This window comes from Coturnix japonica, chromosome 35 (assembly GCF_054131305.1).
Source record: "Coturnix japonica strain WE chromosome 35, WE-NBRP24, whole genome shotgun sequence".
Classification (NCBI taxonomy): Eukaryota; Metazoa; Chordata; class Aves; order Galliformes; family Phasianidae; genus Coturnix; species Coturnix japonica.
The window spans coordinates 2981418-3008420 of NC_140697.1; the positions used below are offsets into that span (position 1 = coordinate 2981418).

General features: G+C 47.2%; 2 protein-coding genes across 2 annotated transcripts in view; both read left to right on the forward strand.

The window, feature by feature from the left end:
* The window catches only part of LOC146755198 (maestro heat-like repeat-containing protein family member 7), a 396701-nt gene that overhangs the window by 24913 nt on the left and 344785 nt on the right, over positions 1 to 27003 (forward strand). The gene's annotated exons all lie outside the window — the stretch shown is intronic.
* On the forward strand, positions 5379 to 11058 carry LOC146755200 (man(5)GlcNAc(2)-PP-dolichol translocation protein RFT1-like). The gene is made up of 10 exons (XM_085526301.1): positions 5379 to 5559; positions 5646 to 5871; positions 6259 to 6448; positions 7074 to 7175; positions 7620 to 7754; positions 8448 to 8526; positions 8797 to 8847; positions 9585 to 9715; positions 10838 to 11012; positions 11048 to 11058. Exons 1-10 carry the CDS (start codon positions 5379 to 5381, stop codon positions 11056 to 11058), a joined length of 1281 nt encoding a protein of 426 aa, XP_085382427.1.

Consider the following 27003-nt stretch of genomic DNA (forward strand, 5'->3'; position numbering starts at 1 on the left):
CCCTGTCACCTTTCTTTTAAGACAAGTGTTTCTGCATCTTTTTGATCCTGTAGTCTATAAAACAGTACCATATTTATTTGGCACACTTGTGTTTTTCTTGTTAGTCAGATTTTTCTCCTTTCTAACTTGAAGGCTGTAAACTGTTTCCAGTCAGTCTGATGCTTAAGGGCCAGGAGCCTAATGAGAACAAACGAGAGGCTAAATTTTGCTTTTGCTTACAGTGGGTTTGTGCCAGAAAAACTCAGCCGAAGTTACTGGAGTAGAGTTACCCTTGTGCAAAGCCAGAGTAATAGAGTGACCTGGATTAATTCCACTCCATTAATTACAACTTTCCCTCTAGTCTGATTTTCTCATTTCAGCAGTAATAAAGGCTGGTAGTGAGAGGGACTATCAGAATGAAGACTATGGTTTTTCATTTCCACCTTACAAACGATGCTGACTTTCTGTGTGCTTTAGTGACCCGTTACCTTTCCTGTTCACAGCTGACTGTAACGTTCAGTCACCTTCAAATCACAAAACAGACACTGGACACTCAGCAGTGGAAAGGAATCAGAACAGATGGACATTTACATAGGTTAATAGCTGCTAAAAACAATTCACTGCAGCAGTTCTGGAATTAACTTTCCAGTAATTGTAGAGCTGCTTGAGAACCTGCATAATTTCAGAGTGCCACGTTTGGACCAGCAGCTGAGTGTCCATGTAGTAGAGCTATAGAACAGGGACTTCTCATTGTCAAGATTTAGTTGGACTGTGGATGGATTTGGAAGTCGAAAGCTGCTTGATTTTGGTCATCCTAGCACAGAAAACAGGCAGCTTTCCCAAAGACATCCAACCCAAGAACGTCAGTAAGGAAGAGTACAGAGCACTTTCTGCAGGCGGTGCTGCACAGACTTGGAGTAGTTGCTGGCACTCACTTGGCAGTTCTCTTCTGCAGGGATGAACCTGTCCACTGCCACGGACTGAGCCTGTTTATTAATACTGGGTGTGGGCACAGATTTTAACCATATTCAACCCAAACAACAAAAGCTAACTGTCGTTAACCTTCTTGGCCTGTATCCCTAAAACAGTTCTACCTAAAGCTGGAATACTCACGCCAGTAGGCAAGAGCAGCAAGGCAGGAGCAAGACTGTGGGTGGTGAGAACAGATGCAGCACGCAGAAATATTTTAATGCTGCAGTTTTACTTTAGCATGGAGGCGGGCTGTGTGTGTTTGGGCAATGCTGTGAGCCAGGAGAAGAGCCCCAGGCTGCCACCCACATTTGTCAGTATTCTCACAAGGGGAAAAAAGAGAATATTTTCTGTGGGGGGTGGGCTGAGGCCAAACACCCCATGGTGAGGCTGGGAGGAGTCTTTATAAAGTCTCAAATAGGTTGTGGATTTTTGGAGGGTTTCCTCCCCTGCCCCAAGTTTTTATGTGCATGTTTGTTTCACGGTTTGTGGTGGGTTGGCTTTTGTCAGATCTGCAGCATGGCTATTTCTGTACAAGTTATTAAACAGTAAAAAGGGAGAGAAAAGGAAGGCTGTTTGCAGTCTTGGAGGACTTTGTTACAAAAGCAAACATTAGAGTTTAATAGATTTTCACGGATGTGAAAACAGCTCCAGCAGGGGAGCTGAAGAGAGGATGGTGGATAAGATTCTGAAAGAGTTTTTGACTGCTCAGCCTCTGATCAAACCTGGCTGCTAACAGCATCAGTGGGGCCAAGCAATCACAGGTGTGTGTCTGTACACCACTTCCTTGTCTTCCAAGTACACAGTGCTTTGTGGGTATGTAAAAGGACCAGGAATCTCTGAATGCTGCGTGCATCCTGGATGACTTCAATGAACGTTGGGTACTTTCCACTGTGCAGGTGTACGTGTGAGCTCTGATGCTCATCGTTTTATAATGCAACAGGAAAGATCTCAAGAACCCCTCTGTGAGTGAAGATCAGTCAGTCAAGACTGCTGTGATCTTTGTGACCTGACTGTCCTGGCTGCTTTCAAAAAGCACCGTAAGGATACTGGCTGTTAAACCCCTGTGCTGTATGACATGTGTGTGCTCCCTGCTTCTATACACAAGTCACTAAGCAGCGCGTCCCTCATTCCAGTGAGTGGCCATGTGAATTACTAGCAAAACTGCTCGTAGTTGTGGACAGCTCATCCTTGCTGTTTAGCTGAGAAGTTAAAGCAGTAAACTGAAAACATCATTTGTCCTTTCAGCCTCAGCTTTTTCAGTCTGTTTCCCAGAGAGGTGAAAGTAGCTGCGTTGGCTGCCTCAGTACATGTCTTCCCATGCATCTCCTGGGAGCACTGTGCAGAGTTCTACTTGTGCTTACTCTTTGCTTGGAGGGGGGAGCAGCCTTAATGAGTCCTGTGAGAGTCATTCTTAGGTTTTTGCCTTGGAAAACGAGAGGATCAGAGGCATGCTATGAAGGAGCTGGCGTGCTCCTTCAGTGACAGAAAGGGAGACAGATGGTGAGCTTTGGTTCTTGAAACCTCCATCCATTTCTGCAAGGAGAGGACATTCATTCTTTTAGGCTTTCTGCATTATTTCAGTCTCTAAATGCAGTTAACAGTTTCACTTAGTGAAGTGTGCTTTAATTCCTGTCCTGTGCCTTCCAGCTGTAATGCTTGAGCAGTGGAAATGCTGTGTTTTCCCCAGGGGGGGAAGACGGTCTTGTGAAGGACAAAGTGTTTGGGAACCATTGGGATGAAAAGGAAGTTCAGGAACCGCATGGCATAAGTTTCAAAGAAAATCCCCAGGATGGTTTTTTAATCTTATAAAGGAATGATCTGCTCCACTTCTCCCTTATTTGTGACTTGTGTTTAGTTATGTCGGTGTGTGCTGTAAGGTGTGCTGCTTCAGTTGACGTTACCCAGGCTGAAAACACCAGAGGAGAGCAACAAGGATGAGACAGTATCGTGGAATACAGTGCAGTTTATAGCATGCATGTGCTGTACAAGCATTCTGACTATCAATATGCTTTCCTTGTTGTCCATAAAATTCCTCTCATTCACTTCCAGGAGAAGACTGGGGAGTCCTTCTTTTCCACGTGTTGTCTGTTCACCTTACAGACTGCATTGGAATAGTTAGACTGACATTTCCTATTTATGCACAGCTGGGTACAGGATGGGCAGTAACACACGAAGCTGTCTCGGATTTGCCCACCTGGCTCTGGTGATGTCAGCACATTTCGGTCCCTGTAGCAGTTCAGTGCTGCTGGTTTTTGCACTCTGCTGGTCAAACACTTCAGAAATAGTTGCAGAGGAGAGTTCTGTGTTTTTTTGTTTTGAATCCACCTCGGTGTGTGTGGGGGAGGCAGCTCTCGGCCCTACACTGACTGCTTTGGCAGACCCATCCAGTTTCCTCTGTAGTGTTCTCCACATGTGGTTGTGAAATCCAGTGCCTGACCTCTTTTCTAAATACTGAGTCACCATTCTTTTAAAATAAGTGATGCCAGAATTCTCCCTTGTTTTCAGGACCTTTCTTTCTACTTCTGCAAGTATTGAGCATTTCTCCCTTGTCCATTCTGCACAATCACTTTTCAAGTAACTTTATTATTCTTTTTGCTTTACTGTGTTCTGGTGTAAGTAACTGTTTGGTTTGTCTTCCAAGCAAAAGATCTGCTAACAAAGACTGCTTTCCTTCAGCAATGCAGGAGCAGCCACCGAGGAGTGTGCTGTGCCCCACAGTTAGCACAGAGCGTGTTCTTCACGTGGGCACACCTTCTGTGTGTAGAACACGGACAGTAACGATGGTGTTAGCAAAGATGAAGTGTTCTGTTTTCTCAGTTCAGTTCTGAGCAAATAGCTGATATGTCTTCACTGCACTACCCAGCTGGAACCACCTGATGTCCTGCATTATTAACGTGGTTAAATGGTATTGCGTGTAAGTAAATGTCTTAGCTTGGCCTCTTGCTAACGATGCTAGACTTTGGCTCAGAGGTAAAAAGGGACCAAATGTAAGCCTGGGCTGCAAAACAGCCAGCAGACTGAATGAGTTCACTTTTTATTGGTGAGTCGTCATGTGCTTCAAGAAAATGACACGCAAAGCTCATAGCAGCCTCACATGGATTTGGTTGAAAAACCCAGTGTTGCACAGTGAAAAGGGCTGCTCACCCTTTTATCTGTATGGTTTAACAAGGCAAGTCTGATTTTGGGCCTCCCCTGTTGCAAATTACACATTCCACTCTCTGTACCGCTGATCTGATCTCATTGTTAAGCACCACAGTTCTCTCTTTTGTTTTAATAATCACACAAAGGTCTGGAAAACTGCCATAATTCAATAAAAAAGCAAGGCTGACTTCATGGTTTCCTGGCTAGTTCTCTCCTAGGCTGCAGTGAACCTGCATATACCCTTCGGAAACGTTACTGACAACATTACGGGGTTTCGTTCTGTACAATGTAATGTTTGTGAGAGGATGAAGTGATTCAAGTCACAGGCTCGGGGTATGGTGTCACTGCAGTAGTCAGAAGTGGCATTTGTGCCTTGCTGCTCCCATAGGGATGCTGTGGGGCTCTGTTTCTGTTGGAAAGATTTCAGGTTCGCCACAGACAGAGAACAGGTTTTTGCTTTCTGTATTGTGCTTTCAGCATAATTGATCGCATCAGGTTTTGTGTGCGGATGGACAGGAGTTTGCTCCACATCAGACATGGAATGTTAGGAGTATGGTGTGCACGGAGGATGTCAGTGCTGGTTTAGCCTCAGACGTGGGGTCAGAGCCTCTTCTTTGAACCTCTCCACATTCCTCAGGATGCGATGGGAGTGTTCTACCGCTTAGAACAGCCTGAGGTGACTCCTGAAGTGTCTCTTACGATGAACCTTCGGTACTATTGGATTCTCAGAAAAGAGTCTTACATTTTAGGTAGGATGATAAGGCACAGATAAAATGAGGTGGTGAAGTTGTATTGTACGGGCTGCTCCAAAAGTAATGCCTGCCGTTTATTTCCATGGGAACTGCACCGGGTGCAAAGAGCACAACAGCACAGTTGTGTGGAGCAGTGTCAGCTACAAAGCGCCGTGTCTCAGCACTGTCACTACCAGCAGCTCCGTGTTTTGGCCAGCAAAGAACAAGAGCCGAATGCGGCGCTGCTAAAAGCTGCATGGCCAGATCTGGGGCTTTTCTTTCCTGTCCGTGCCCCCAGTGCTGCAATGCACCACATCACTGCGCTCACACACGCTGCTTGTGCTCCATCCACATTCACAAGTGGAGCTGGACGCCTCTGGCTGCCATTTCCCCGCACACTGAGGCCGTACATTGTATCGCTGCACACCCCGCTGTGTCACCCCGCCGCCACCTGCTGACAGGCACCACACGGGTCGGGTTCAGCTCTGCTGCCGTCCGCCCCCTCGTGATGTAATCGCGGCGCGACGCCGTCCTTCCGGCCGGTCGCTCGGTGTCATGGCGGCCGTCGGTGCTCTCCGTCAGACCGCCCGCCTGGCCTCGTCCAGCGCCCTGCTGCAGGTGCGGGCCGACCCGGGACCCCCGGCCCCGCCTCCTCCCGCTCCTCGCCCTCCTGGGCGGCGCCCGCGGGAGCCGGCCCGGCCCCCCGGCAGCGCTTTCCTCCCCCGTTCCCCCGCAGGTGCTGTTCTGGGCGGTCACCTTCGGGCTGAACGCGCTGACGCTGCGCTACCTGTCCAGGGAGCTCCTCGACGTCGTCAGCGTGAGGTGACGCCGCGCTGCCCCGGCAATGGGAGCCGCCGGGAACCGCCTCTGGTGGCCGGGTTTCCTTGGCACGGAGCGGGGCCGACCCCGTGTCCCGTCGTGTCTCCCGCAGGCTGACGCTGCTCTATTCCACCGCGGTGTTCCTGGCCAGGGAGGCGTTCCGCAGGGCCTGCTTGAGCGGCGGCGCGGAGCGGAGCTGGGCCGCGACCATCAACCTGCTGTGGCTGACGTGAGAGCGGCTCCGCTTTGCTTTAGAGCTCACTCCTGGTTCCGGCTGGAGGAGGCGGCGGGTCCTGCAGCGGGACCTGCACGAGGCGGCCCGTGTCTGCAGCCCGTGTCTGCACTGCATGCCGTGCATGTTTTCTTCTGCTGACTCCACTGCCGTTGCCTGGAAGGCTCACTGTAACAGTTACATTGGGGCTATCAGACTCATAGCTGCAAGTAGTAGCTCGCACTGACAGGTTTTACACCAAAACTTGTAGCTACAATAGCAATGAGTTTGTCTGATCTCTTTCGACATACGTAAAGTACAGCAGCGTGGGAAATTTGAATCAGATTTTCTCTTGTTCTTTTTTCTGCTGAAGGAAACCTGACTGTTTTTACATTAACTTTTTAGAGTCCCTCTTGGTGTCTTCTGGTCTGTTTTCCTGGGCTTCGTCTGGCTGCACGTACTTGAAGTTCCGGATCCATCCGTGGTTCCTCACTATCAGGCTAGCGTGGTGGCGTTTGGCCTCTCTGCAGTTGTTGAGCTTCTAGGGGAGCCATTCTGGGTTTTAGCCCAGGCTCACCTGTTTGTAAGGCTTAAGGTTAGTAGGGAAGCTGTGAGCATAGGGCTGTGTGGGACGGAGAAACTTCGTGCTGAAAAAGTGACGTAATGGAAATGAAGACCAGATTCCTGAACTGGATCTGTGCATGTTCAGGGGTGCTTAAAAAACAAATGAAGCTATGGGTTGCTTCGTGCTGTACGATGTAGTCATAATGTATTTGTAACGTTAATTTGCTCCTGTTTAAAAAAGGAAGTTAATTTGTTTAGAAGTTACCTCCCTAATGCTCATTAAATGTATAATCACAAGTGTTGCTCAGAGGGAGGCACAGACGCCTTCCACACTTCTGCTTTTCACTGTCGGTGTGAGGCTGTGAAATGCAGCAGCTGGGGTCACGATTGTGCCAAGCAGGATTTACTCCCATGTGGGTCCCACACAAGGGAGCGGGGCAGTGTGATGGGGGAAAAGTGCCCTATAAGACTTGAGAATGTGCAGAGATGCTGCAGCGTGAGGTGGTCAATGCAGCAGCAGAACTGTGGTAGCCACACTGACTGTGAATGCCTTACAGGTCCTTTGTGGGTTGTGTGTGTGAAACTGGAGTGCTTTGCCTTCCTGTAGGTGGTTAAGCTGGCAAAAATGAGCGTTGTCTATTTTCTCTTTCTTGAAGGTAATTGCTGAAAGCCTTTCGATAGTGTCAAAATGCACTTTGACAGTTATCTTAGTCATCCTTTATCCGCAATGGGGCCTTCACATTTTTTCCTTGGCTCAGGTAAGTTTCCTGTATTCTGTATATAAATTCTTGCTCTGAAATGTTCTTTGCTGCTGTCTGTGACATTTAACCTGCTAGATAACACTGAGGAGGTGAGAGAATGTTCCTCCGAGGTGAGGGTTTAAATGTGAAGGATTTTGGTGATAGACGTTACTTGGCGCGTTGAGCCCAGTCAGTTTAATGGGCACCTTTGTTGTGTGCCTAAAGGTACATTTTGTGAATAAGGTTGTTACGTTGTGTGTGCTTTAGCTGTTCTTGAGGGCAGAGGGCTGTGATGCTGATCTGCTGATTAAAATGAATTTAAATCAACAGTACTCTGTGTGTGGGGAGGGGAGTTACAGTAACGCCTTCAGCTAGGTTCAGAGTTGACAGGAGGAAGAACTGCCTTCACTTCTCACTGAGTTCTCACTCATTCTTTGTTTTTTCCCTTCCTTGTCTTTCCAGCTTTTGTACACCAGTGTTCTGGTGCTGTGCTATGTGGTTTGTTTTGCAAAGTTCTTGGGGTCTCCTGAAGCAACAAAGAAGTCATTTCCGATTACAAGAATGAAAGGCCTGTTACCTAACTGGATGGCGGATAAGGTGGGTCACACAGTTCATTCTTAAGTCTTTGACGAGAGCGCTTTGAAAACTGGAGTTGATGGAGTGACTGAGAGATTATTTCTGCTCCTGGACACCATGGCTGGTTAGGAAGCATGGTTGCATAAAATTCCATTCACAGTTGTTGCATTCAAATCCTTGTCAGAAAACCACAGTGAACCTGGAGCTCTTTGTTTCTGGGCCTCGTTGGCTGCCTCATCTGTTGATTGGAGATGGAACATTTACAGTGTTAAAGGGAGTGAGCTGGTATCAGGTAGAAGAGAATCCAGGGTTGTCTTACAGAGCTGGTACTTCAACTTCTCCTCAGACAGAACGTGGTGGTGCACAGCGTCCTGCAGATACTCAGATCTCTGATGTCCTCCAAAAAGGAAATGGGGCAAAGAAAGAAATGAAAAGGCAAAGATGAGGAAGAGACTGAGAGATTGAGGACATGAAGGCAGTTCTGTCTTGTGAGGCTTGCAGGAGTGCTTTGAAGAGCACTGAAAGATGTACAGTACTGTGAGGGGCAGAGTTATATTGGTCTGCTAAACAACTTTTCCCCCTCTCTGGTTACTGTTGAGTGATTTACTCTGTAGAAAACTTATGCAGTTCCTTTGTGTATCTGCAAAGATGGTGATTTTCCACAAGGGAGAAAGTCAGCCAGACCAGGGTGACGCTGCTTCTTTGATTTTGCAGGCTTTCCTTAACTGGAAGGAAGCATGGCTGACTTGGAGCTTCTTCAAACAGTCCTTCCTGAAGCAGATTTTGACAGAGGGTGAGGCTCGATGTGTGGGAATGCTGGGGGAAGGAAAGTGGATACAGGTCACAAAATGGACAAGGAGCCTGGGAAGGCTGGGAGGGGATGGTGGTCAGAGCGGCACCAGCAGGTGTTGGCAACCCAGGTGCAGTTACGGAAGGTTTGTGGAGGATCAGAACTGTACCGTCCTGCTGGACATGTCTCTGGAATGCGTCCTGTTAGCAGGGCCTGGACACACACGGGGAGAGATGTGGGGGTTTGTCCTTACTTCTGTGTTTTCAACTTCAGGTGAGCAATACGTGATGACTTTTCTGAATGTGATAAACTTTGGCGATCGGGGTGAGTGTGGCGATGCTGTGCAGCAATGACATCACTTTCTAGTTGCTCCTTTTTGTCTGCTTCTGAAAATACTGAAAATATTAGAAACCATTTGAAAATAACATGAAAATTTTGGAGGATTTCAGTGGTGCTGGGACGTTGAGGTGCATTTCAGAGAATGATGGGTAAATGGTTATTAAATATAACACACACCAAAAAACAAGAAACAAAACCAGAGCAACTTGTTTGAGGGTCGTGGATTTAAGGAATGCTTCTCCCTTGGATCAAAACTTGGCAGTTGTGCCTCTTCTGCTGTGCGTCTTGTTTCTGTTTTAAAAACTTGGAAGGAGGCAGCATAGTATCTGATACATTGCAGTTCCTTCTCTTCATTTTCTTGGCCCTGTTGTCTTCCTTTGCAGTCTGTTAGCTGTTACAGCAGGAACACTGTTGTTTGTAGCATCACATCTCCAACTGAATGTGCTCCATAAAAGCAGTGTCCTTACAGAGTAATGAATGGCAGCAGCAGTTCAGGTGACAGCACTGGCTGCGCCACAGGCTGATTCTCTTGCATCTGGATCTTTTATCTTCCTCTGTAGTAAGAACTGAAGGGGCTGCCTGGGGGTGTCTGGGGCTATTGCTAGATTTGCTCTAATGCTGCATTAAGTTCCACTGGTTCTCTCTTTGTTTATCAGAAATGTGGAATAGGAATTTGTGCCAGAAAAAAAGTGACAGCTTGTTGGTGTGTTTTGTTTGTGAAGGTGTGTATGATATCGTGAATAATCTCGGGTCGCTGGTGGCCAGGTTCATCTTTTTGCCTATTGAAGAGAGTTTTTATGTCTTTTTCGCTCAAGTATTGGAAAGAGGGAAGAATGTAAAGGATCAGAAGCAGGTACGTTTGTTAGTATTGGTTCCACATGAAATGCTTACCTTCTGTTGGAGATCAATTGTATCAGGAGTGTGACTGACGTGTGTTTAAATTACTGAGTGTAAAGATATTTGGAAAGAAACTTGAAGTGGAGACCATGCCGAAGGAGTCTGGACAAAAAGCAAATGGATAAAAAGGTAGCGAAGTAGGAGTTACGAGGTGCAATGACATAATGCTGCATTGTCTGGTAATTGAAGTTAAAATCCTCTACTCCAACAGCATGGTGCTTGTGCACCATGTCTGTGCAGCTGTGCTGAGGCAATTACTGTAGGTTCAATCTCTTTCCAGCAAATAAGTGGCACTTGACAATATTTGACTGACTTGAAAATACAACAGGCTGGTAAGCATTGAGCGCTTCAGAGGGTGCCCTTTCCAGAGGAAGACAGCTGTGTTTTGGCTGAGCTTTGGGATTGTTTGCGCAGTAACGATGGTTACATGAAGGAGAGGTTTCTGTATGCTCTAGAAGAAATTCTTGGTCAGATAGGAAGGTCCCAGTCAGCCAAGTGTCATGTCTCACGTTAATGGTAGGCTGACAGAGGTGTACCTGTGTGTGTGTTTGACGTGGAGTGTTCATGGTGTGTTTGTGTGTGGGCTTATCCCGTGCACCTGGCAGGAGGTTTGACTCCTCATGAGGGGTGTGGGCAGCTGCATCTTACCATGTACAGAACTCACAAGTGGCTCCTTATGCTGTGGCGAAACTTGTAGTCCAGTGTAACAATGAAGACGTGGCCCTTTTGGTGATTCAGGCTGTGGCCCTGGGCAAATGCTGTGCTTTTCTTTGCTATTTACTGGCTGCTGTTTGCCCCTTTCCTTAAGCCCTGAAACAGAGCTGTCAATGGCTGATCTTTGTTGAGAGTTCTGCATATAATACGGAAGAGAATAAGAATACCTGAGCACAGCTGGAAGCCAGGACCAAGTGTGTAGGTGTGTCAATACCAAAAAATAGTCTTGGCTGTGCCTTGCATTGTGCCAGTGGACTTTTTCCCCCTGGAACAGTTTCTCTTGGTGACAGCAGCAGTTGTGCTGGTTCTAGTTCGTGTAATTGACTGCTGGGTTTTGTTGTTTTGTTTCTGTTTTTTTCTCCAGGATGATGTTGCTATGGCTTCGAATGTGTTAGAACTGCTGTTGAAGCTGGTGCTTCTGATTGGCCTTACCATTGCTGTTTTTGGATGTGCCTTTTCTCAGCTGGCTCTGGATATTTATGGAGGTTCAATGCTCAGTTCTGGAACAGGTAAAAAGGTGTTAATGTTTCCTGGGTGCAGTGGGCTTTTGGAGGATGCACATTCCAAACTACAGCCTCATTGTAAGCCCCCTTTATCAGGTGATGCAGAAGAAGAATGATTTTGCATAGGGCCCAGAGCAGCAGCAGGCTTTTGAACAGATTAAACAGGAGATAGCCTGTGCCATGGACCTGGGGCCAGTACGGACTGGACAGGATGTAAAGAACATCCTCTATACTGCTGCTGGAGAGAAAGGTCCCACTTGGAGTTTGTGGCAAAGAGCCTCAGGAGGGACCCAAGGCCGACCCCTGGGATTCTGGAGCTGAGCGTACAAGGGGTCTGAAGAGTGCTACACTCCAACTGAGAAGGAGATCTTAGCCGCGTATGAGGGGGCTCGGGCTGCTTCCGAAGTAGCTGGTACTGAAATGCAGCTCTTTCTGGCACCTCGACTGTCAATGATGAACCGGATGTTGAAAGGGGAGGTTCTCTCCACCCATCATGCTACCGATGCCACCTGGAGCAAGTGGATTGCACTGATTAGACAACAAGCGCGGATGGGGAACCTCAATCGTCCAGGAATTTTAGAAGTGATCATGAACTGGACTGAAGATAAAAAGTTTGGAACATCACCAGGAGAAGAGGTGTCATGTGCTAAAGCGGCCCCACCATACATCGAACTACCAGAAAATGAAAAGAAATATGCTCTTTTCACTGATGGATCATTTCATATTGTAGGGAAGCATCGGAGATGGAAAGCTGCTGTTTGGAGCCCCACACGACAGGTCGCAGAGGCCACTGAAGGTAAAGGAGAATCAAGTCAGTTTGCAGAGGTAAAAGCTGTCCAGCTGACCTTAGATGTGGCTGAACGGGAGAGGTGGCCAATGCTTTATCTTTATACTGACTCATGGATGGTGGCAAATGCCTTATGGGGGTTGTTACAGCAGTGGGAACAAAATAACTGGCAACGGAGGTGTAAACCTATTTGGGCTGCTGAACTGTAGAAAAACATAACTGCTCAAAAAAAAGATATGATTGTAAAGGTGTGTCACGTGGATGCACACTTGCCCAAGAGTCGGGCTATTGCAGAACAACAAAACAACCATCAGGTAGGTCGAGCTGCCAGAATTGAGGTGGCTCAAATAGACTTGGACTGGCAGAACAAGAGTGAATTATTTCAAGCTTGATGGTTCCATGAGACCTCAGGCCATCAAGGAATGGACATAACATATAATTGGGCTAGAGACTGAGGGGTGGACTTAACTATGGATGCTATTGCACTGGTTATTCATGACTGTGAATCATGTGCCATAATTAAACAAGCCAAGAATATGAAGCCTCTCTGGGGGGAAGGCCAAGGCAAAAGTATAAATATGGGGAGGAGTGACAGGTGAATGATGTCACCTTGCCAGGATCTCATAATGATAAGCGTTTTGTGCTTACCACGGTGGAAGCAACCACTGGGTGGCTTGAAACATACGCAGTACCCCATGCTACTGCCAGAAACACAATATTGGGTTGTTAGAAACAAGTCCTATAGAGACATGACACCTCAGAAAGAACTGAGTCTCATAATGGGACACATTTCAAAAATTCCCTTAATAAATACTTGGGCCAAAGTTCATGGCATTGAGTGGATTTATCATATCCCCTACCATGCACCAGCTTCTGGTAAAATTAAAAGATACAATGGGGTGTTGAAAACTATGTTGAAAGCAATGGGTGGTGGAACACTGAAGCACTGGGAAAAGCATTTGCATGTGGTGCAAGGATGCTGTTAAAGTTCATATCCCACATGTGCCCTGTGTCTCATCACAGGATGTGGGGTGTGAGAAGGGCCCAGTCTGAACAAGCAGTCAATCCCAGTGAAACTCTGAACTTCAGATCTCTCAGTTCCAGTGCCCTCCTGTGCACACTCTCCCATAGTTTGATGTTCTTTATGTTCTGCATTGCCCAGAAGTGCACCCAGTGCTCCAGGTGAGGCAGTAGCAATGCAGAGCAAAGAGGGACAAACCTTTCTCCCACCCAGCTGGCAATAAATTGCTTGATGCACTTTAGGGGACTGTTGGCCTTCTTGGCTGGCTGGGCACACTGCTGACTCACTTAAAATTTTATGTTGAGCAGGACCCCCAATCCTTTTCAGTCAGACGTCTCTCATGTGTCCAATATACAGACAGTGTTTATGTCCAGGGTTGCCCATACCCAGGTGCACAATCAGGCACTTGTTATACTTTATGCACTTGGTGCTTAGTACCAACTGGTACCCACTTCTCTGACTTGTCCACATCTCTCTGCAAGTCCTCTCCACCCTAAGTGGAGGCAACAACACCTCCTCATCTGGTCTCATCAGCAAACTTGCTCAGAACATCTTCTAGTCCTGCATGCAAGTCATCTGCATAAACATGAAAGGAAAGTGGCCCTAAAATGGAACCCTGGGGAGCTCTGACAGTGACCATCTACCAGCCCAATGGAACCCACTGACTATAATCCTTTGGGACAGAACTACTGGCCAACTGCTCACCCACCACTGCTGGTGAACCTGAAAGGCAAAATGTCAGCGTGCTGGGTCAAACAGAGAAACACCAATATAGTTACATATAGCTGCATCAATTTATTGCCCGAAAGCCAGACTTTTATAGGAGACAGACAAGGGTGTCCAAAAATCACACACGCTAATTGGAGGAAAGCTACTGCAATAACAACCCTATAACCCCCCTTCAAAGCCACGAGCCATTCATTCTTTTCCTAGAGATGTCCTTTGTTCTCATGCTGTTTATCCTGCTCCGCAGCTGCTGCTCTGTGAACTCCTTATCTCAATCCATGGCTGCTGCTCTGTAAAATTCTTCTTGTATTACAACACACCACGTTCTGTTTCTGTCTAGCTGTATGCAGGAATTTCTGTCCAGAAGGGTGCTGGAGAAATAGTATCAAAAGCTCTACTGAAATCCTCAAGGATTACATCAACTGCCTTCCCTTGTTCAGCTCAATGGATAAAGGTGTCATAAAAAGACCTGAAATTAAATAGGACCTTCCCCTCTGTATCTTGTGTTGTCTGTGACCTGTCCTTCAGTTGTTTTTCCATAACTCCCACCATCATTTTCTCCATAATTTTACCAAGCACTGTAGTGAGACTGACAGGTCCATAGTTGCCCGTGTCATCTTTCTTGCTCTTCCTTACAATGAGACAACATTTGCCAGCTTCCTGTCAACAGGTATGACCCTAGATTTATTAGATGCCATTGAAATGCGAGCCCAGAGCATGCTAAAGTGTCATCAGTGCAAGAACGTAGATGTGCCATAGCTTTGCAATGCCTTGAAATCCAGACTATGCCACAGGTGGAGCAGAGAGGAAGATCTGCCTCTTCTGTTCTGAGCTCATCCTTTTGATAAGCTGAATATCACTACATACTCCATGGGGTCAGGTGCAAAAGACACAATGGGTGCCCTAAGCACGTGGCTGAGGTGGTATTTAGGATGGCCAAGAATACCTCCCTTCTGGCCCTCAGCTGATGCTCCAGAAGGAGGTGTCTATCTCATAGATTTTCCGTCACAGTTTACAAGCACTAGCACAAAACTAGGATCACCCAAGGCATCTTGGGCATCACGGAGAGACTGTGTATGAGTAGTGCAGTCCCTGTGGAATAAAAACCAAGGATTCAGATGAGGGACTCACACACAGACACCTCACTGTGCACATCTGAACTCAGCTAGGTGAACTTGTAGCTCCTGTGGTTCTTTGAAAAACTGATCCCAATTCAGCCCCAGGGTTTCCATCTGAGGATGAGATGCCTAACGCTAGAATAAGGATGGGATGGTCTGTTGATAACAGGACAAATGGAAACGGATTTAAATTAAAAAGGGGAGACATAGGTTAGATGTGAGGAACCTATATTTTTACACAGCAACACTGGAAAAAGTTGCCCTCAGAGGCTGTGCATGCCCAATGGATGGGATCCTGGGTTTACTCTGGGTTTACCCTCACGTCAGTCCATGTTTCTACTCATACTTTTGTCTAGGTGAACTCTCACTTTACTCAAGGTTTTACTCACAGTTTACCATCAGGGAGTGTGATCGGGAGATGGGCTGGTGGAGTGACTTGCTGGCATCCCCGAGGGAAGGCTGCCAGGCAGATACCCCCAGAAAAGTGGTTGACTCCCTGCCCTGTCACAGTCAGACAGACCTGACTGATGAGAAGGGTTGGAAGAGAGTCCCAACTCAACATCACAGGAGCCCCCCCATGCCTGCCTAGCCCTCGACCCCTGATCCATCTAAGCAACAGGTTTGACACTCTGAAATCTGAAGGAGATGAGAATGGGGAGGCAATGGAGGATCTGCCTAGGAGGAAACCTAATGCAAGGCAGTCACTACCAAGCCTTGTGACTTCCTCTGCCATGAAAGAAAGAAGGGTGGCCGTGGTGGGTGACTCCCTTCTCAGAGGAATAGAGGGCCCCATTTGCAGACTGGACCCCAGTTGTCAGTAAGTCCGCTGCCTTCTTGGCTTCAGGTCAGGGACATAATGAGGAAACTCCCAATGCTGGTTAGGTCCACTGATTATTTTCCACTACTCATAGTTTAGGTGGGCAGTGATGAAATTTCTTAGATAAGACTACAAACTATAAAAAGAGATTTCAGGAATTTAGGCCATTTAGTTCACAAAGTGGGAGATCAAGTGATTTTTTGTTTTATACCTTCAGTGGCAGTGAGGGACACAGAGCAGGCTTGGAAAGCAAAGCAATGAACAATTGTCTCAGAGGTTGGTACTGAGCCAGAAACTTAGAGTTCTTTGATCACAGGACAGTTTACTTGGCCCATGGTCTGTTATCCATGAATGGAACCCAACTGTCTCAAAGGGGGAAGTGAATCCTAGCATAGACGGTAGCGGGGCTTATCGAAAGAGCTTTAAACTAGCTACGATGGGGGAGTGGACAAAACAGGGCTTACCAGAGATAAGCCTAGGGAAATGCTGTTTGAGCTGGGAGAAAGGCAGATGCCTCAGCTGAAGTGCATCTACACTAACGCACGCAGCTTGGTCAACAAGCAAGAGGAGCTGGAAGCAACTGTGCATCTGACAAACCATGACCTAGTTGCTATTACCGACCCATGGTGGGACCACTGCCATGACTGGAGTGCTGTGATGGATGGTTACAAGCTCTTCAGAAGGGATAGAGGAGGAAGGAAGGGTGGCGGTGTGGCCCTTTATATTAAAGAGAGTTTTGATGTTGAAGAGCTTGGGCTTCAGAATGAAGTGCATGTTTGTAAGGATCGGGGGAAAGGCCTGTAAGTGTGACATCTTGCTAAAGGTTTCTTATAGACCGCCTAATTGATGGGTGAGGCATTCTATGAGCAGCTTACTGAAGTCGCAAGATTGCCAGCACTCATTTTCTTGGGAGACTACAACTTCTCTGATATATGCTGGGAATATAATAAATAGCAGAGGAATCAGTCCAAGAGGTTTATAGATTGCATGCAAGACAGCTTCCTTACACAGCTGGTATGAAGTCCTACCAGGGGTGGTTCCTTGCTAGACCTGCTCTTCACTAACAGTGAAGGACTGGTAGGAGTTGAGAAGGTTGGGGACTGTTTTGGGCAGAGTGGCCATGAAATGGTAGAATTCTCTATTCTTGGAGATGTCAGAAGGGTGACTAGCAAAACTACTATCCTGAACTTCTAGAGGGCGGACTTTGACCTGTTCAGGACACTTGTAGCACAGGTCCCTTGGGAGTCGCTCCTTATGGGTAAAGGGGTCCAGGAAGCCTGGACACTCCTCAAGATGGAAATCTTAATGGCACGAGATCAGGCTGTCCCTGAATGCCATAAGGTGAGCCATAGGGGAAGAAGACCAGTGCAGATGAACTGGGGAAAACTATTGAGACTCAGGAAGAAAAAGAGAATCTCCGTCCTCTGGAAGAAGGGGCTGGGTACTTGGGGAGATTACAAGGAAGTTGCTAAGGCATGCAGGGAGGAAGTTAGGAAGGCACATTAATTCCCTGTCCCTTAATCCATGCCCAGAGCTTCTCAGCCATGTCACTGCCAACTGTAAGCTCCATGCAGAGTTCAAGTGGGACACAGAGGGCACAGCCTTCTGCTGGGTGGATGCAAGTGTTGGTGGAACCAGATGGGACAAAGCCCTCCCACCATGCCCTCCTGGGAAAATGGCCACCCCAAGAATGGCAGTCTGCCTCCTCCATGACCCCATCTGAAATGCTCCTGCACTGATTGATTATAGGGCTTTAAACCAGGTCCAAATGGGGAAGGGTGGGGAATTGGATGTGACAGAGAAGGGCTGAGGGATATTGTTGCTGTTGGAGATTGAATGGAAAGCCTCTGAGTTGTCCTATAGGATTGTGTGAGGATTCCTCAGAGAAAGTCTTGTTGCCAATACCCCGTCCTAAATCTTACTGTGTACCCTCTGGGGGTAACCCCAACCTACTGCTGCCCTAAAGTGCCTGTAGACCAGTGCGGGTAGCATGGGAAATAAACGGGACAAATCAAGAGAAAACCACAGAGCTTTTCCTTTCATGCAGGCTGCTGATTCTGAGCAAGGCCCTGAACATCAGTACCACAGTGTAGATGCAAGACCCAGACAGGCTAAATCAAAGCATGCTTCTGGAAGGGGATGCTTTCTGAAGAATCCTTACACTAATGAGAGGACCACAAACATTCACTCAGCGAACTCCAAATCTCTGTGCCTTTGCAGGCCTAGGGTCTTGTTTGGTTCACAGAGACACGGTGGGTTGATTCTCAGCTCTGTACTGTAGCAAATGGGGTACAGATTCTGCATGACGGATGGGCAAGGAAGAAGAGAAAAGGCTGCTGCCATCCATGAGAGGGCACTGAGCTCTGCCTGGGGATGGCAGAGGAGCCAGCTGAGAACTGATGGAAAGGGCTCAGAGAGGAGAGCGGCAGATTCTGTTCCTTGCTTCCTGATCAGGAAAAACAAGAAGAGGGGACAGGCAGGAATCTGAGTTACAGCTGGGATGGAATTGTTTTCTTCAGACTGTCTGCTGTGGTGCAGTGTTTTGGTTCTAGGAGAAAACCATTGATAACACTCTGATGTTTACAGCTGCTGCTAAGCAGTGTTGTACAGAGCCAAGGCCATGGTCAGTGGAGGGCACATGGAGCTGGGAGGGAACAGAGTGAGGACAGCTGACTGATAGTGGCCAAAGGGACGTTCTCTATCAGCTGACAGCAAGCAGAAATTGTATTGAAAGGGGTGGGAGTTCATCTCAGTCTCTTCACTGCTCAGGGCCCAGCTGAGCATCAGTCTGGTGGTGCTGAGCAAGTGCTTGTGCATCAGTTGTTACATACGATTCTATATCAACGGATATATAGTGATTACTATTACTCCTCTCCTTTTATCTCTCTTAGTAAACTGCTTTGTTACAACCCAGAAGTTGTACTCTTTTTCCCAGTTCTCATCCCCATCCCACTGGGAATGGGGCAGTGCACAAAGCACTGTGAGCTGCTGAGCCACATGTTGGGTTCAACAACCACAGTCATTTTGGTGCCTGATGTGAGGCTCCAAGGGTTGTGGTAACAGCACATCTGTCCAGAGTGGACAGGGCTTTGTGGGAGTTGGAGATGTGCAGGCCATGGTGCTGATAGTTTCCCTATTTGTGAAGCTTGCTGAGTCTTCTCATGAAGCTGCATTTCACAGCTCCTTGCTTGCTGCTTGTTTTCCCTGCTGCATCATTTGTCAACTCTGGATGCTGGATTAGGGTATTTATTTTGCTATGCTGTTTGACCTTGGTTTGTACCACGATAAAATTGGCAAAGTGAAGTTTTGTGCACATTCAGCTCTTTGGACATCTTTGGGTTTTGGAAGTAATATTGTTGGTATGATTAGGAATTACACATTTTACACTGTCGTCTCTGGGAGACCAGGGGTATTCAAGGAGAGACTGGATATTGTGTTGAGGGACATGGTTAAGTGGGAGCTATTGGTAATAGGTGAACGGTTGGATTGGATGATCTTTCAGGCCTTTTCCAGCCTTGGTGATTCTATGATTCTAGGATTGAGGTTAAACAATTATTCAGGAATATCAGTGAGAGATCTGCCCCAAGGTGAGAAGGCTCTGCATGGCAGGGGGTGTGGGACAGTCTGGGTAGCTGCCTGGAGTGGTGGGCACCCCCAGGGCTTTGGAACTTCATCTCCGAGCAACTGCAGGATCCTGAGAAACTGGTAGAATATTGGAGACAGGTCTGCTGTGGCACTGGTAATCCTAAAAAGGCCCAAATGACTGCAGTGTGCCAGGGCCTGGCCCACACCTACTGAGCTGTGTTCAACACTATTCAGCATCTTCAAGGGGAAGAGAGCTGGATCTGCTGACATTGCTGCAGCCTCTGCAACTCCTGGCACAGTCCCTGCAATAGCTCCAAGTTTTTGCTACACATCCTGCAGTTGCTCCAAGCTCTGGACAGATCCCACTGTCACTCCACCCCTCATAAGGAGCTCTGCGGTCACTTATGCTACAGGTCCTGTAGCTGTTCCAAGTATTGAGATAAGAAAATTAAGCAAACCACTGAGTGCTGCTGTAGAGACGACGGGACTGCTGTGAGACACACAAGACCTTCAGGCCTGTAGAAATGAGAGGACTCGAATCCTCTGTGCACTGTATCAGTGTAAAGAGAGGAGGAATGAAAAGAACTAGTTGTGCTTCTATCTGTGGCTGTACCTTCCCCAAATCCAGACAAAGTTGGATAAGAGAAGAGCTAAGGAAAAGCGTATTTTGAATGCTATTTATTTATCTCTTAACCTATTCGGGGAATCTGGTTCCATGTTTACATGAGCTCTTGGAGTGAGAAAATGGATAGTAGGTGTGAAAGAAGTGAAACAAATTTTTATTTATAAGTTCAATAACATTTTTTTGCACGTTGCTATATCTCACATAATCAATCAATCAAAGATGCATAAAAGATGAAGAACCATCACTGGGAATCATGCGATGAAGATGTGCACTTTATTGAAGCGGGAATAGTGAGTATTGCAACACCTTCCTGAGAGCGTGCTTGATCTCCCTGTTCCTCATGCTGTAGATAATAGGGTTCAGTGTTGGAGGAACCACTGAGTACAGAAGTGCCACTGTCAGATCCAGGAGTGGGGAGGGAATGGAGGGGGGCTTCAGGTAGGCAAAAGCACCAGTGCTGAGAAACAGGGAGACCACGGCCAGGTGAGGGAGGCACGTGGAGAAGGCTTTGCGCCGTCCCTGCTAAGAGGGCATCCTCAGCACAGCCACGAAGATCTGCACATAGGACACAACTATGAAAACATAGCAGCCTACGTCTAAACTGATAGTAAAAATGAGAAACACAACTTCCCTGAGATTTGATTCTGAGCAGGAGAGCTTGAGGATCTGGGGAATTTCACAGAAAAACTGGTTGACAACATTGCCTTGGCAGAGAGGCAGTGAAAACGTACTGGCAGTGTGCAGCAGGGAATTGAGAACCCCAGTGCCCCAGGCAGCTGCTGCCATGGTGGCACAAGCTCTGCTGTCCATCAAGGTCCCGTAGTGCAGGGGCTTGCAGATGGCAACATAGCGGTCATAGGACATGATGGTGAGAAGGAAATACACTGCTGACATGAAGAAGGTAAAGAAAAAGAGCTGTGCAGCACATCCTGTGTAGGAGATGGCCCTGTTGTCCCAGAGGGCGTTGGGCATGGCTTTGGGGAGAGTGGTGGAGATGCTGCCCAGGTCGAGGAGGGCCAGGTTGAGGAGGAAGAAGTACATGGGGGTGTGCAGGCGGCGGTCGCAGGCTACGGCTGTGCTGATGAGGCCGTTGCCCAGGAGGGCAGCCAGGTAGATGCCCAGGAAGAGCCAGAAGTGCAGGAGCTGCAGCTGCCGCGTGTCTGCCAACGGCAGCAGGAGGAACTCACTGATGGAGCTGCTGTTGGGCATCTGCTGTTGTTGGGCTTGGAGTCCTGCTCAGAGTGCAGAAGATAATGACAAGTCCAGACCATTCTCAGAGGCACTACTCCTGCTATACTATGAAATGTTTTAATTCTCCTACAACAGTGTACATTTAGCACCATTACTTGCATTTAATTTCATGTAGATCAGCATTCCTTAAGCAGAAGCAGCATATGGAGCTCTAACCTTCCTCTTATTTTCTTATCCCTTCTCCCTGGATATTTTCATCTGTTTCATGTCTCATATCTTTACCCCAAGTGCTCTTAGAGCCCCCTACCCGAGCTTCTGTGGCATTCAGTTTCAGTTAGAAAATGCTGCCTGTTTGTAGGATAAGTGAATTATTCATGCCTACAGAAAATGAAGATAATTCCATCCTTTGAGAAAGGGGAGACTGAAAGCACATCATGTGTGAGTGTTCACAAAACAAGCAATTGATTGATGAAAAATTCTCAGAACTCTTATTGCCCCTTTTAGATTTCTGACTCCAAACCTCTTTGCCTCAGAACAGGAAATGGAAACCCCCTGCCTTGGCTCTCCTCTTGCAAAGTGCCCTCAGAAACATTCAGTTGTGCAGTGGAGCTGTGATCCCCTGCCCCAGGCAGCAGCTGTGGCAGCACAAACCCTGCCGGGGGCTCCTTACCCCACACGTCTCCCTGCAGCGCCCTGGGCAGCTCCCCGGGCAGGCTGAGTGCTGAGCCTGGCAGGCGGCAGAGTCCCATACCCGGCACACAGCCCCTGGGGCACAGCAGGGACCCTGCTCTGCAGGACAGCCCTGGGCACCCGTCTCAGCTGGAGCAGAAAGCTTTTTCCACAGTAAAGAAACATGCAGTGCCTGCAGTCAGATCTCCTATGGGATGTCCCAGTTATAGTTACCCCTTAATTAAAAGCAGCTCATGGTCAGCTGTGAGACTTACCTTGTCATGGTCTGTGAGCAATGCTCCTGCAGTGAGTTCACAGCCCGCTCACACCACACACATCCTGCAAGCTCTCTCCAATTTCTCTCCTCTCCTTCTGTCACCTGCAGGCTGTGCTGTGCACGAGATCTGCTCCTGGGCACAGCTGTCTCTCTGCAGCTCTGCCCACTTTTATGAGCTCCCTGTGTCCCAGGAACCTGGACAAGCAAGCAGCAGATTATGTCATTTTTATCCTTCCCACTCATTTCCCCTGACATGTCCCTGGGTCCTCATGGCCAACAGCTCCTGAAAGACAACAGCATCATGACTGTGCTTTGAAATCCACTCAATTAACCACCACATGTCCAGTGGTCAGTGACTGATTGGAGACATATGGGGAGTGCTCCCAGAGATCGTTTGATGAAACAATAAGGGCAACCAGACAAGGAAGGCGAGGTTTGGACTTTCCCTGTGCAGGGCAGTGATCCAGCTGAGGCAGCGCAGGAGTCTCATCCCTTGACAGAAATCCTGGAGCTGAAATGGGATTCGGCTCCCCACAGAACCACAGGAGCTGGGATTTCTCTGGTTCAGTTCAGAAGTGCACAAGGAGTTGCCTGCATGTGAGCTCCTGCTCTGAGTCCTTGGTGCTTCAGCTGGGAGGCAGCAGCTCACACACAGACACTGGGTGATGCCCAAGGTGCCTGGGCTGCTCCTGATGTTTGCAAGTGCTTGTAAACTGTGTGGGAAATCCCTGAGATAGACACCTCCTTCCTGGGCATCAGCTGAGGGCCAGAGAGGGGATAGCACCGGCTGTCCGGTGAATTCACTCACAGCTACAAGAGCAGCACAGGGCCTTCAGGAAAGCCATGCCCATGGTGTGTCCGTGCTGCTACGTCACCTCCAAGACCCACGATCGGTCTAATGTTTGTGTGCCACCTTCTGCACACTGATTCTATAGATGAGCTATCCAGTCAGGCAATGTCCAGTGATGCTTTTCAATTAGGATATTTACTTCTGTGCTTTTGCACTAATGCAAACACCAACACACAAGAAGCTAGAAATCTTGGTAGAGCTGCAGGCCTGAGCTCCTGTTTGGACCATGGGGACACAGTTTAATGGTTTCCACAACTGCACTGTAGCACAAGGGGGATACCGAGTCTTTAGGATGGATGGGCGAGGAGACAAAGAAGGGCGACTGCCCTCTGTGAGAGTGCACTGAGCTCTGCCTGGGGATGGAAGAGCAGACAGGTCAGAGCTAATGGAAATGGCAAACAGAGGAGACCATCAGTGTCTTTTCCTGTCTTCCTGATCAGGGAGAGTAAATGGAAGGTGCCCTCTGCAGACAGATGGGAATCTGATGTTGTCTGTCCCTTGTCCCATTTGGTGGCCTTTGTCACTCCATTATCTGTGGCAGGGACAGCACAGCAGGGCATGTGGCATCCAGCAGATCCATGGAGAGCACAGATGGCAGCTTCTTGACCAAGCAGTGGAGGAACCAAAGAGGAGAGGTGCTCTGCTGGATCTCATACTCTCCGGCATGGAAGGACTTGTGGGAACTGTGAAGGTGAAAGGGGCATCAGGCCATGTGCAAGATGCAAATGTATCTCTTTTAATTTATTTATTTATTTTGAGGCTGTAAGCTTAATAGTTGATCATAAATGTCAATAAAACTGAAACAAATAATTGAAGACAAAGATGGAAATCAATGAAAATGTGTTAACCCTTCTCAACATGAAAAATTCTCATGAGTCTTGTTCCATTTTAAGTTGTAAATATGAATCTTTGAGGTGATTTGATGTCTTTTTTTTTCTTTTACTGAAACTACAATGTTTTCCAGAACTGTGTTCGCTGGACACAAATGCCTTCAGGTTCAGAGACACAGACAGCGGTGCCAGTGCCAATGCCCTGTGACTGTAGCCTGGTGCCCAGCACTACTCTTCCCTGCTGCCTATTTGATGTGCCTCATCCTCCAAGTTTTTTCAGCTCTCCTAAAGAAATGGCCATGGTTAAGGGCATGTTTTCAGCAGGCCATTTGGGCACACACTACTCCCACTGCCCTCCAGATTTCTCCATCCCTTGCTCTTTGTTCAGTCAGATACCTCCCAATTATCTGTCTGATTTCTGACTTTCAGGGGGATTACTGGAATTTGTTCCATCTCCCCAAAGTCTGATGGAATGTGTTGTCAACTCCTTCACTGTGATTTGATCTATCCCTTCCTATCTATTCTTTTTCTTTTTCTTCTTATACTTTTTCTTTTTCTCAATCACTGTCTCTTTTTTATTAAGGCACGAAGTCTGAAAGATGTTCATTAATGTCAGTAAAAGTGAAAAACAGAGTTGGAGACAAAGATATAAATCAATGAGAATGTGTTAACCCATCTCAATGTGTGAAATACTCACAAGTCCTGATCAGTTTTAAGTTGATACCTCTCAACTACCTGGCTGATCTATCCCAGGAAGATTACTGGAATTTGCTCCATCTCTCAGAGTCTGATGGCCTCTGTTGTCAACTACTTCACTGTGATTCAATCTATCCTATCCTACCTCAGAATAAATCATTTCTTTTAAAAATATTCCATATGAAAGACAAACTTCAATAGATGCCGCTTGAACATGGCATGCAGTTGATCACTGTGTTTTACTGTTCATTCAATTGCATCACCTTTCTTTCCATTTGCTGGCCAGATAAAAAAGAGAAATCTTTCCTTTTCCATGTGTAGCTGGTTCTCTGAGGAAAGCCAGTGGGAGTTGGTGCAAAGCAGTTTTAACACTGAGCGGATGAATGCAGAGGAGAAGAGTGATGTGAAGAAAAGTGATGCAAGTCCCATAGGTCCATTGTGAGCAGAAATTGGGTGGGGAGGTTGAGAAGGACCTTTGTCAACACAGTAACAGTACAGAACTCATTGGGACATCCTGGACTGGTATCAGTTGCACAGTGCTGCTTTAATGTCTTCTTTAAACCCAACTATAAATAAATAGACAATAAATTTATACTGGATTCTTTAAGCTCTCTCCAGATATCCCTCCTTTTTGCTGAACAAGTTCTGATAACCTGAAGAAGATAACAAGATGGCATAAGGCACAGGAGATTCTTTAGGTTATAATGGGCCCCAGGGTGCATTTGATGCTGAGTTCATCAGCCTCTAGTGCAGAGAGAAGTTTGCACAAAGTGCTCAACAAGACAAAGTCAGAAGTAACAGTGAAGTTTCTTGGAGTATTAATGGGCCCACTGAGGGCCATTACCAAGTAAGCTTCCCAAGGGACTTGTTAGAGAAGATAACTGGAAGCCATGACTACAGGCAGGCAAAGGCACTGGCATGCTAAGAAACCTCTCCTTTGCCTTACGAAGCAGACAGGTCAAGCCCTGATTGCAAGACCAGTGGTAGAGAGATCCTGTCTCTCATGTTGGCTCCTGGCATTTCCTGGGGCAATGGGTTGGAGGTCCGTATGATGTTAAATGAAAGACATGGGGACAGAAGATCCCAGGCTCTACATGTGGTGCAAGGACGCTGTGAGGTTCATGTCCCATATGAGACCTATGTTTCATTGCAGGATGTGAGAAGGGATGTGAGAAGGGCCCAGTGTGAACAAGCAGTCAATCCCTGTGAAACTCTGAACTTCAGATCTCTCAGTTCCAGTGCCCTCGTTTGCACATTCTCCCAGAGTTTGAAGTCCTTTATGTTCTGCGGTGCACAATCAGGCACTTGTTCTTGTTATACGTTATGCACTTGGTGCTTAGTACCAACTGGTACCCACTTCTCTGACTTGTCCACATCTCTCTGCAAGTCCTCTCCACCCTCAGTGGAGGCAACAGCACCTCCTCATCTGGTCTCATCAGCAAACTTGCTCAGAACGTCTTCTAGTCCTGCATTCAAGTCATCTGCATAAACATGAAAGGAAAGTGGCCCCAAAATGGAACCCTGGGGACCCCGACAGTGACCATCTACCAGCCTGATGGAAAAAACTGACTATAATCCTTTGGGACTGACCTACTGGCCAACTGCTCACCCACCACATTGTGTTTCTGTCTAGCCATATGCAGAACATTCTGTCCAGAAGGTTGTTGTGAGAAACAGTATCAAAATCTCCACTGAAATCCTCAAGGATTACATCAACTGGCTTCCCTTGGTCAACTAAACGGATAACTGTGTCACAGAATGAGCTTAAATTAAACAGGACCTTCGCCTCACAAACTTGTGTTGGCTGCAACCAATGACAGAATTGTCCTTCAGCTGTTTTTCCATAACTCCCACCATCATTTTCTCCATAATTTTACCAGGCTCTGGACTGACAGGTCCATAATTGCCCATGTCATCTTTCTTGCTCTTCCTTACAATGAGACAACATTTGCCAGCTTCCTGTCAGCTGGCATGACCCTAGACTTCTTTAGATGCAATTGAAATGACAGCCCAGAGCATACTAAGGCGTCATCATTGAAAGAAAGTAGATGTGCCATAGCTTTGCAATGTCTTGAACTCCAGAGTATGCCACAAATGGAGCAGAGGGGAAGATTTGCCTCTTCTGTAGTGAACTCATTCATTTGGTAAGCAGAATAACACTACCTGATACATGAGGACTGTGTCTCTGCTCTGCTCTGCTCAGCTCACAGGGCAGAGGTTCAGGGTGTTGCTCTCATGTCAGTGCAGGTAAACTCACTTTAACCTTTTTTCTTCTGTAAATGCTTCCTCTGTTTGTATGCTCAGATACACTTCCACATTCCCTCAAGTACACTTCCATATATCATTAACAATTAAACTTTCTTATACCATCAAAACTGTTTGTCAAACAGTACAGTTCTACAGTTCACATAAACTCCCTTAATACAGTCTGTATTCTTCAGTTATAAACACTGTGCCACAGAACCAGCACTGACTGAACCACCTCCCTCACACACTTCCTCGCAAGCAGTACATAGTATTACATAAATGGGTTGACATTCATTGGTCGGGTGGAATGTACACCTCTCCTCAGGACAATCTTACTAATCTACAGAGTACAAACTCCCGTCTTCTTACATACAAGCAGAAAGTACATATGAGTGGACAGACAACACAGTCTTTCACTTTGTCCGTGTCTGGCCATTTCCCTCACAGGAGGAAGGAAACATGAATCGGGACTCGGCACTCACCCTGCAGCTGTTCTGTGTCTCACTCACACCACACTCACTCTGACATTTAGATCAAAAACCATGGTTTATTCATACTACACAATGCTGACAACGTTTTCTAGTTGGA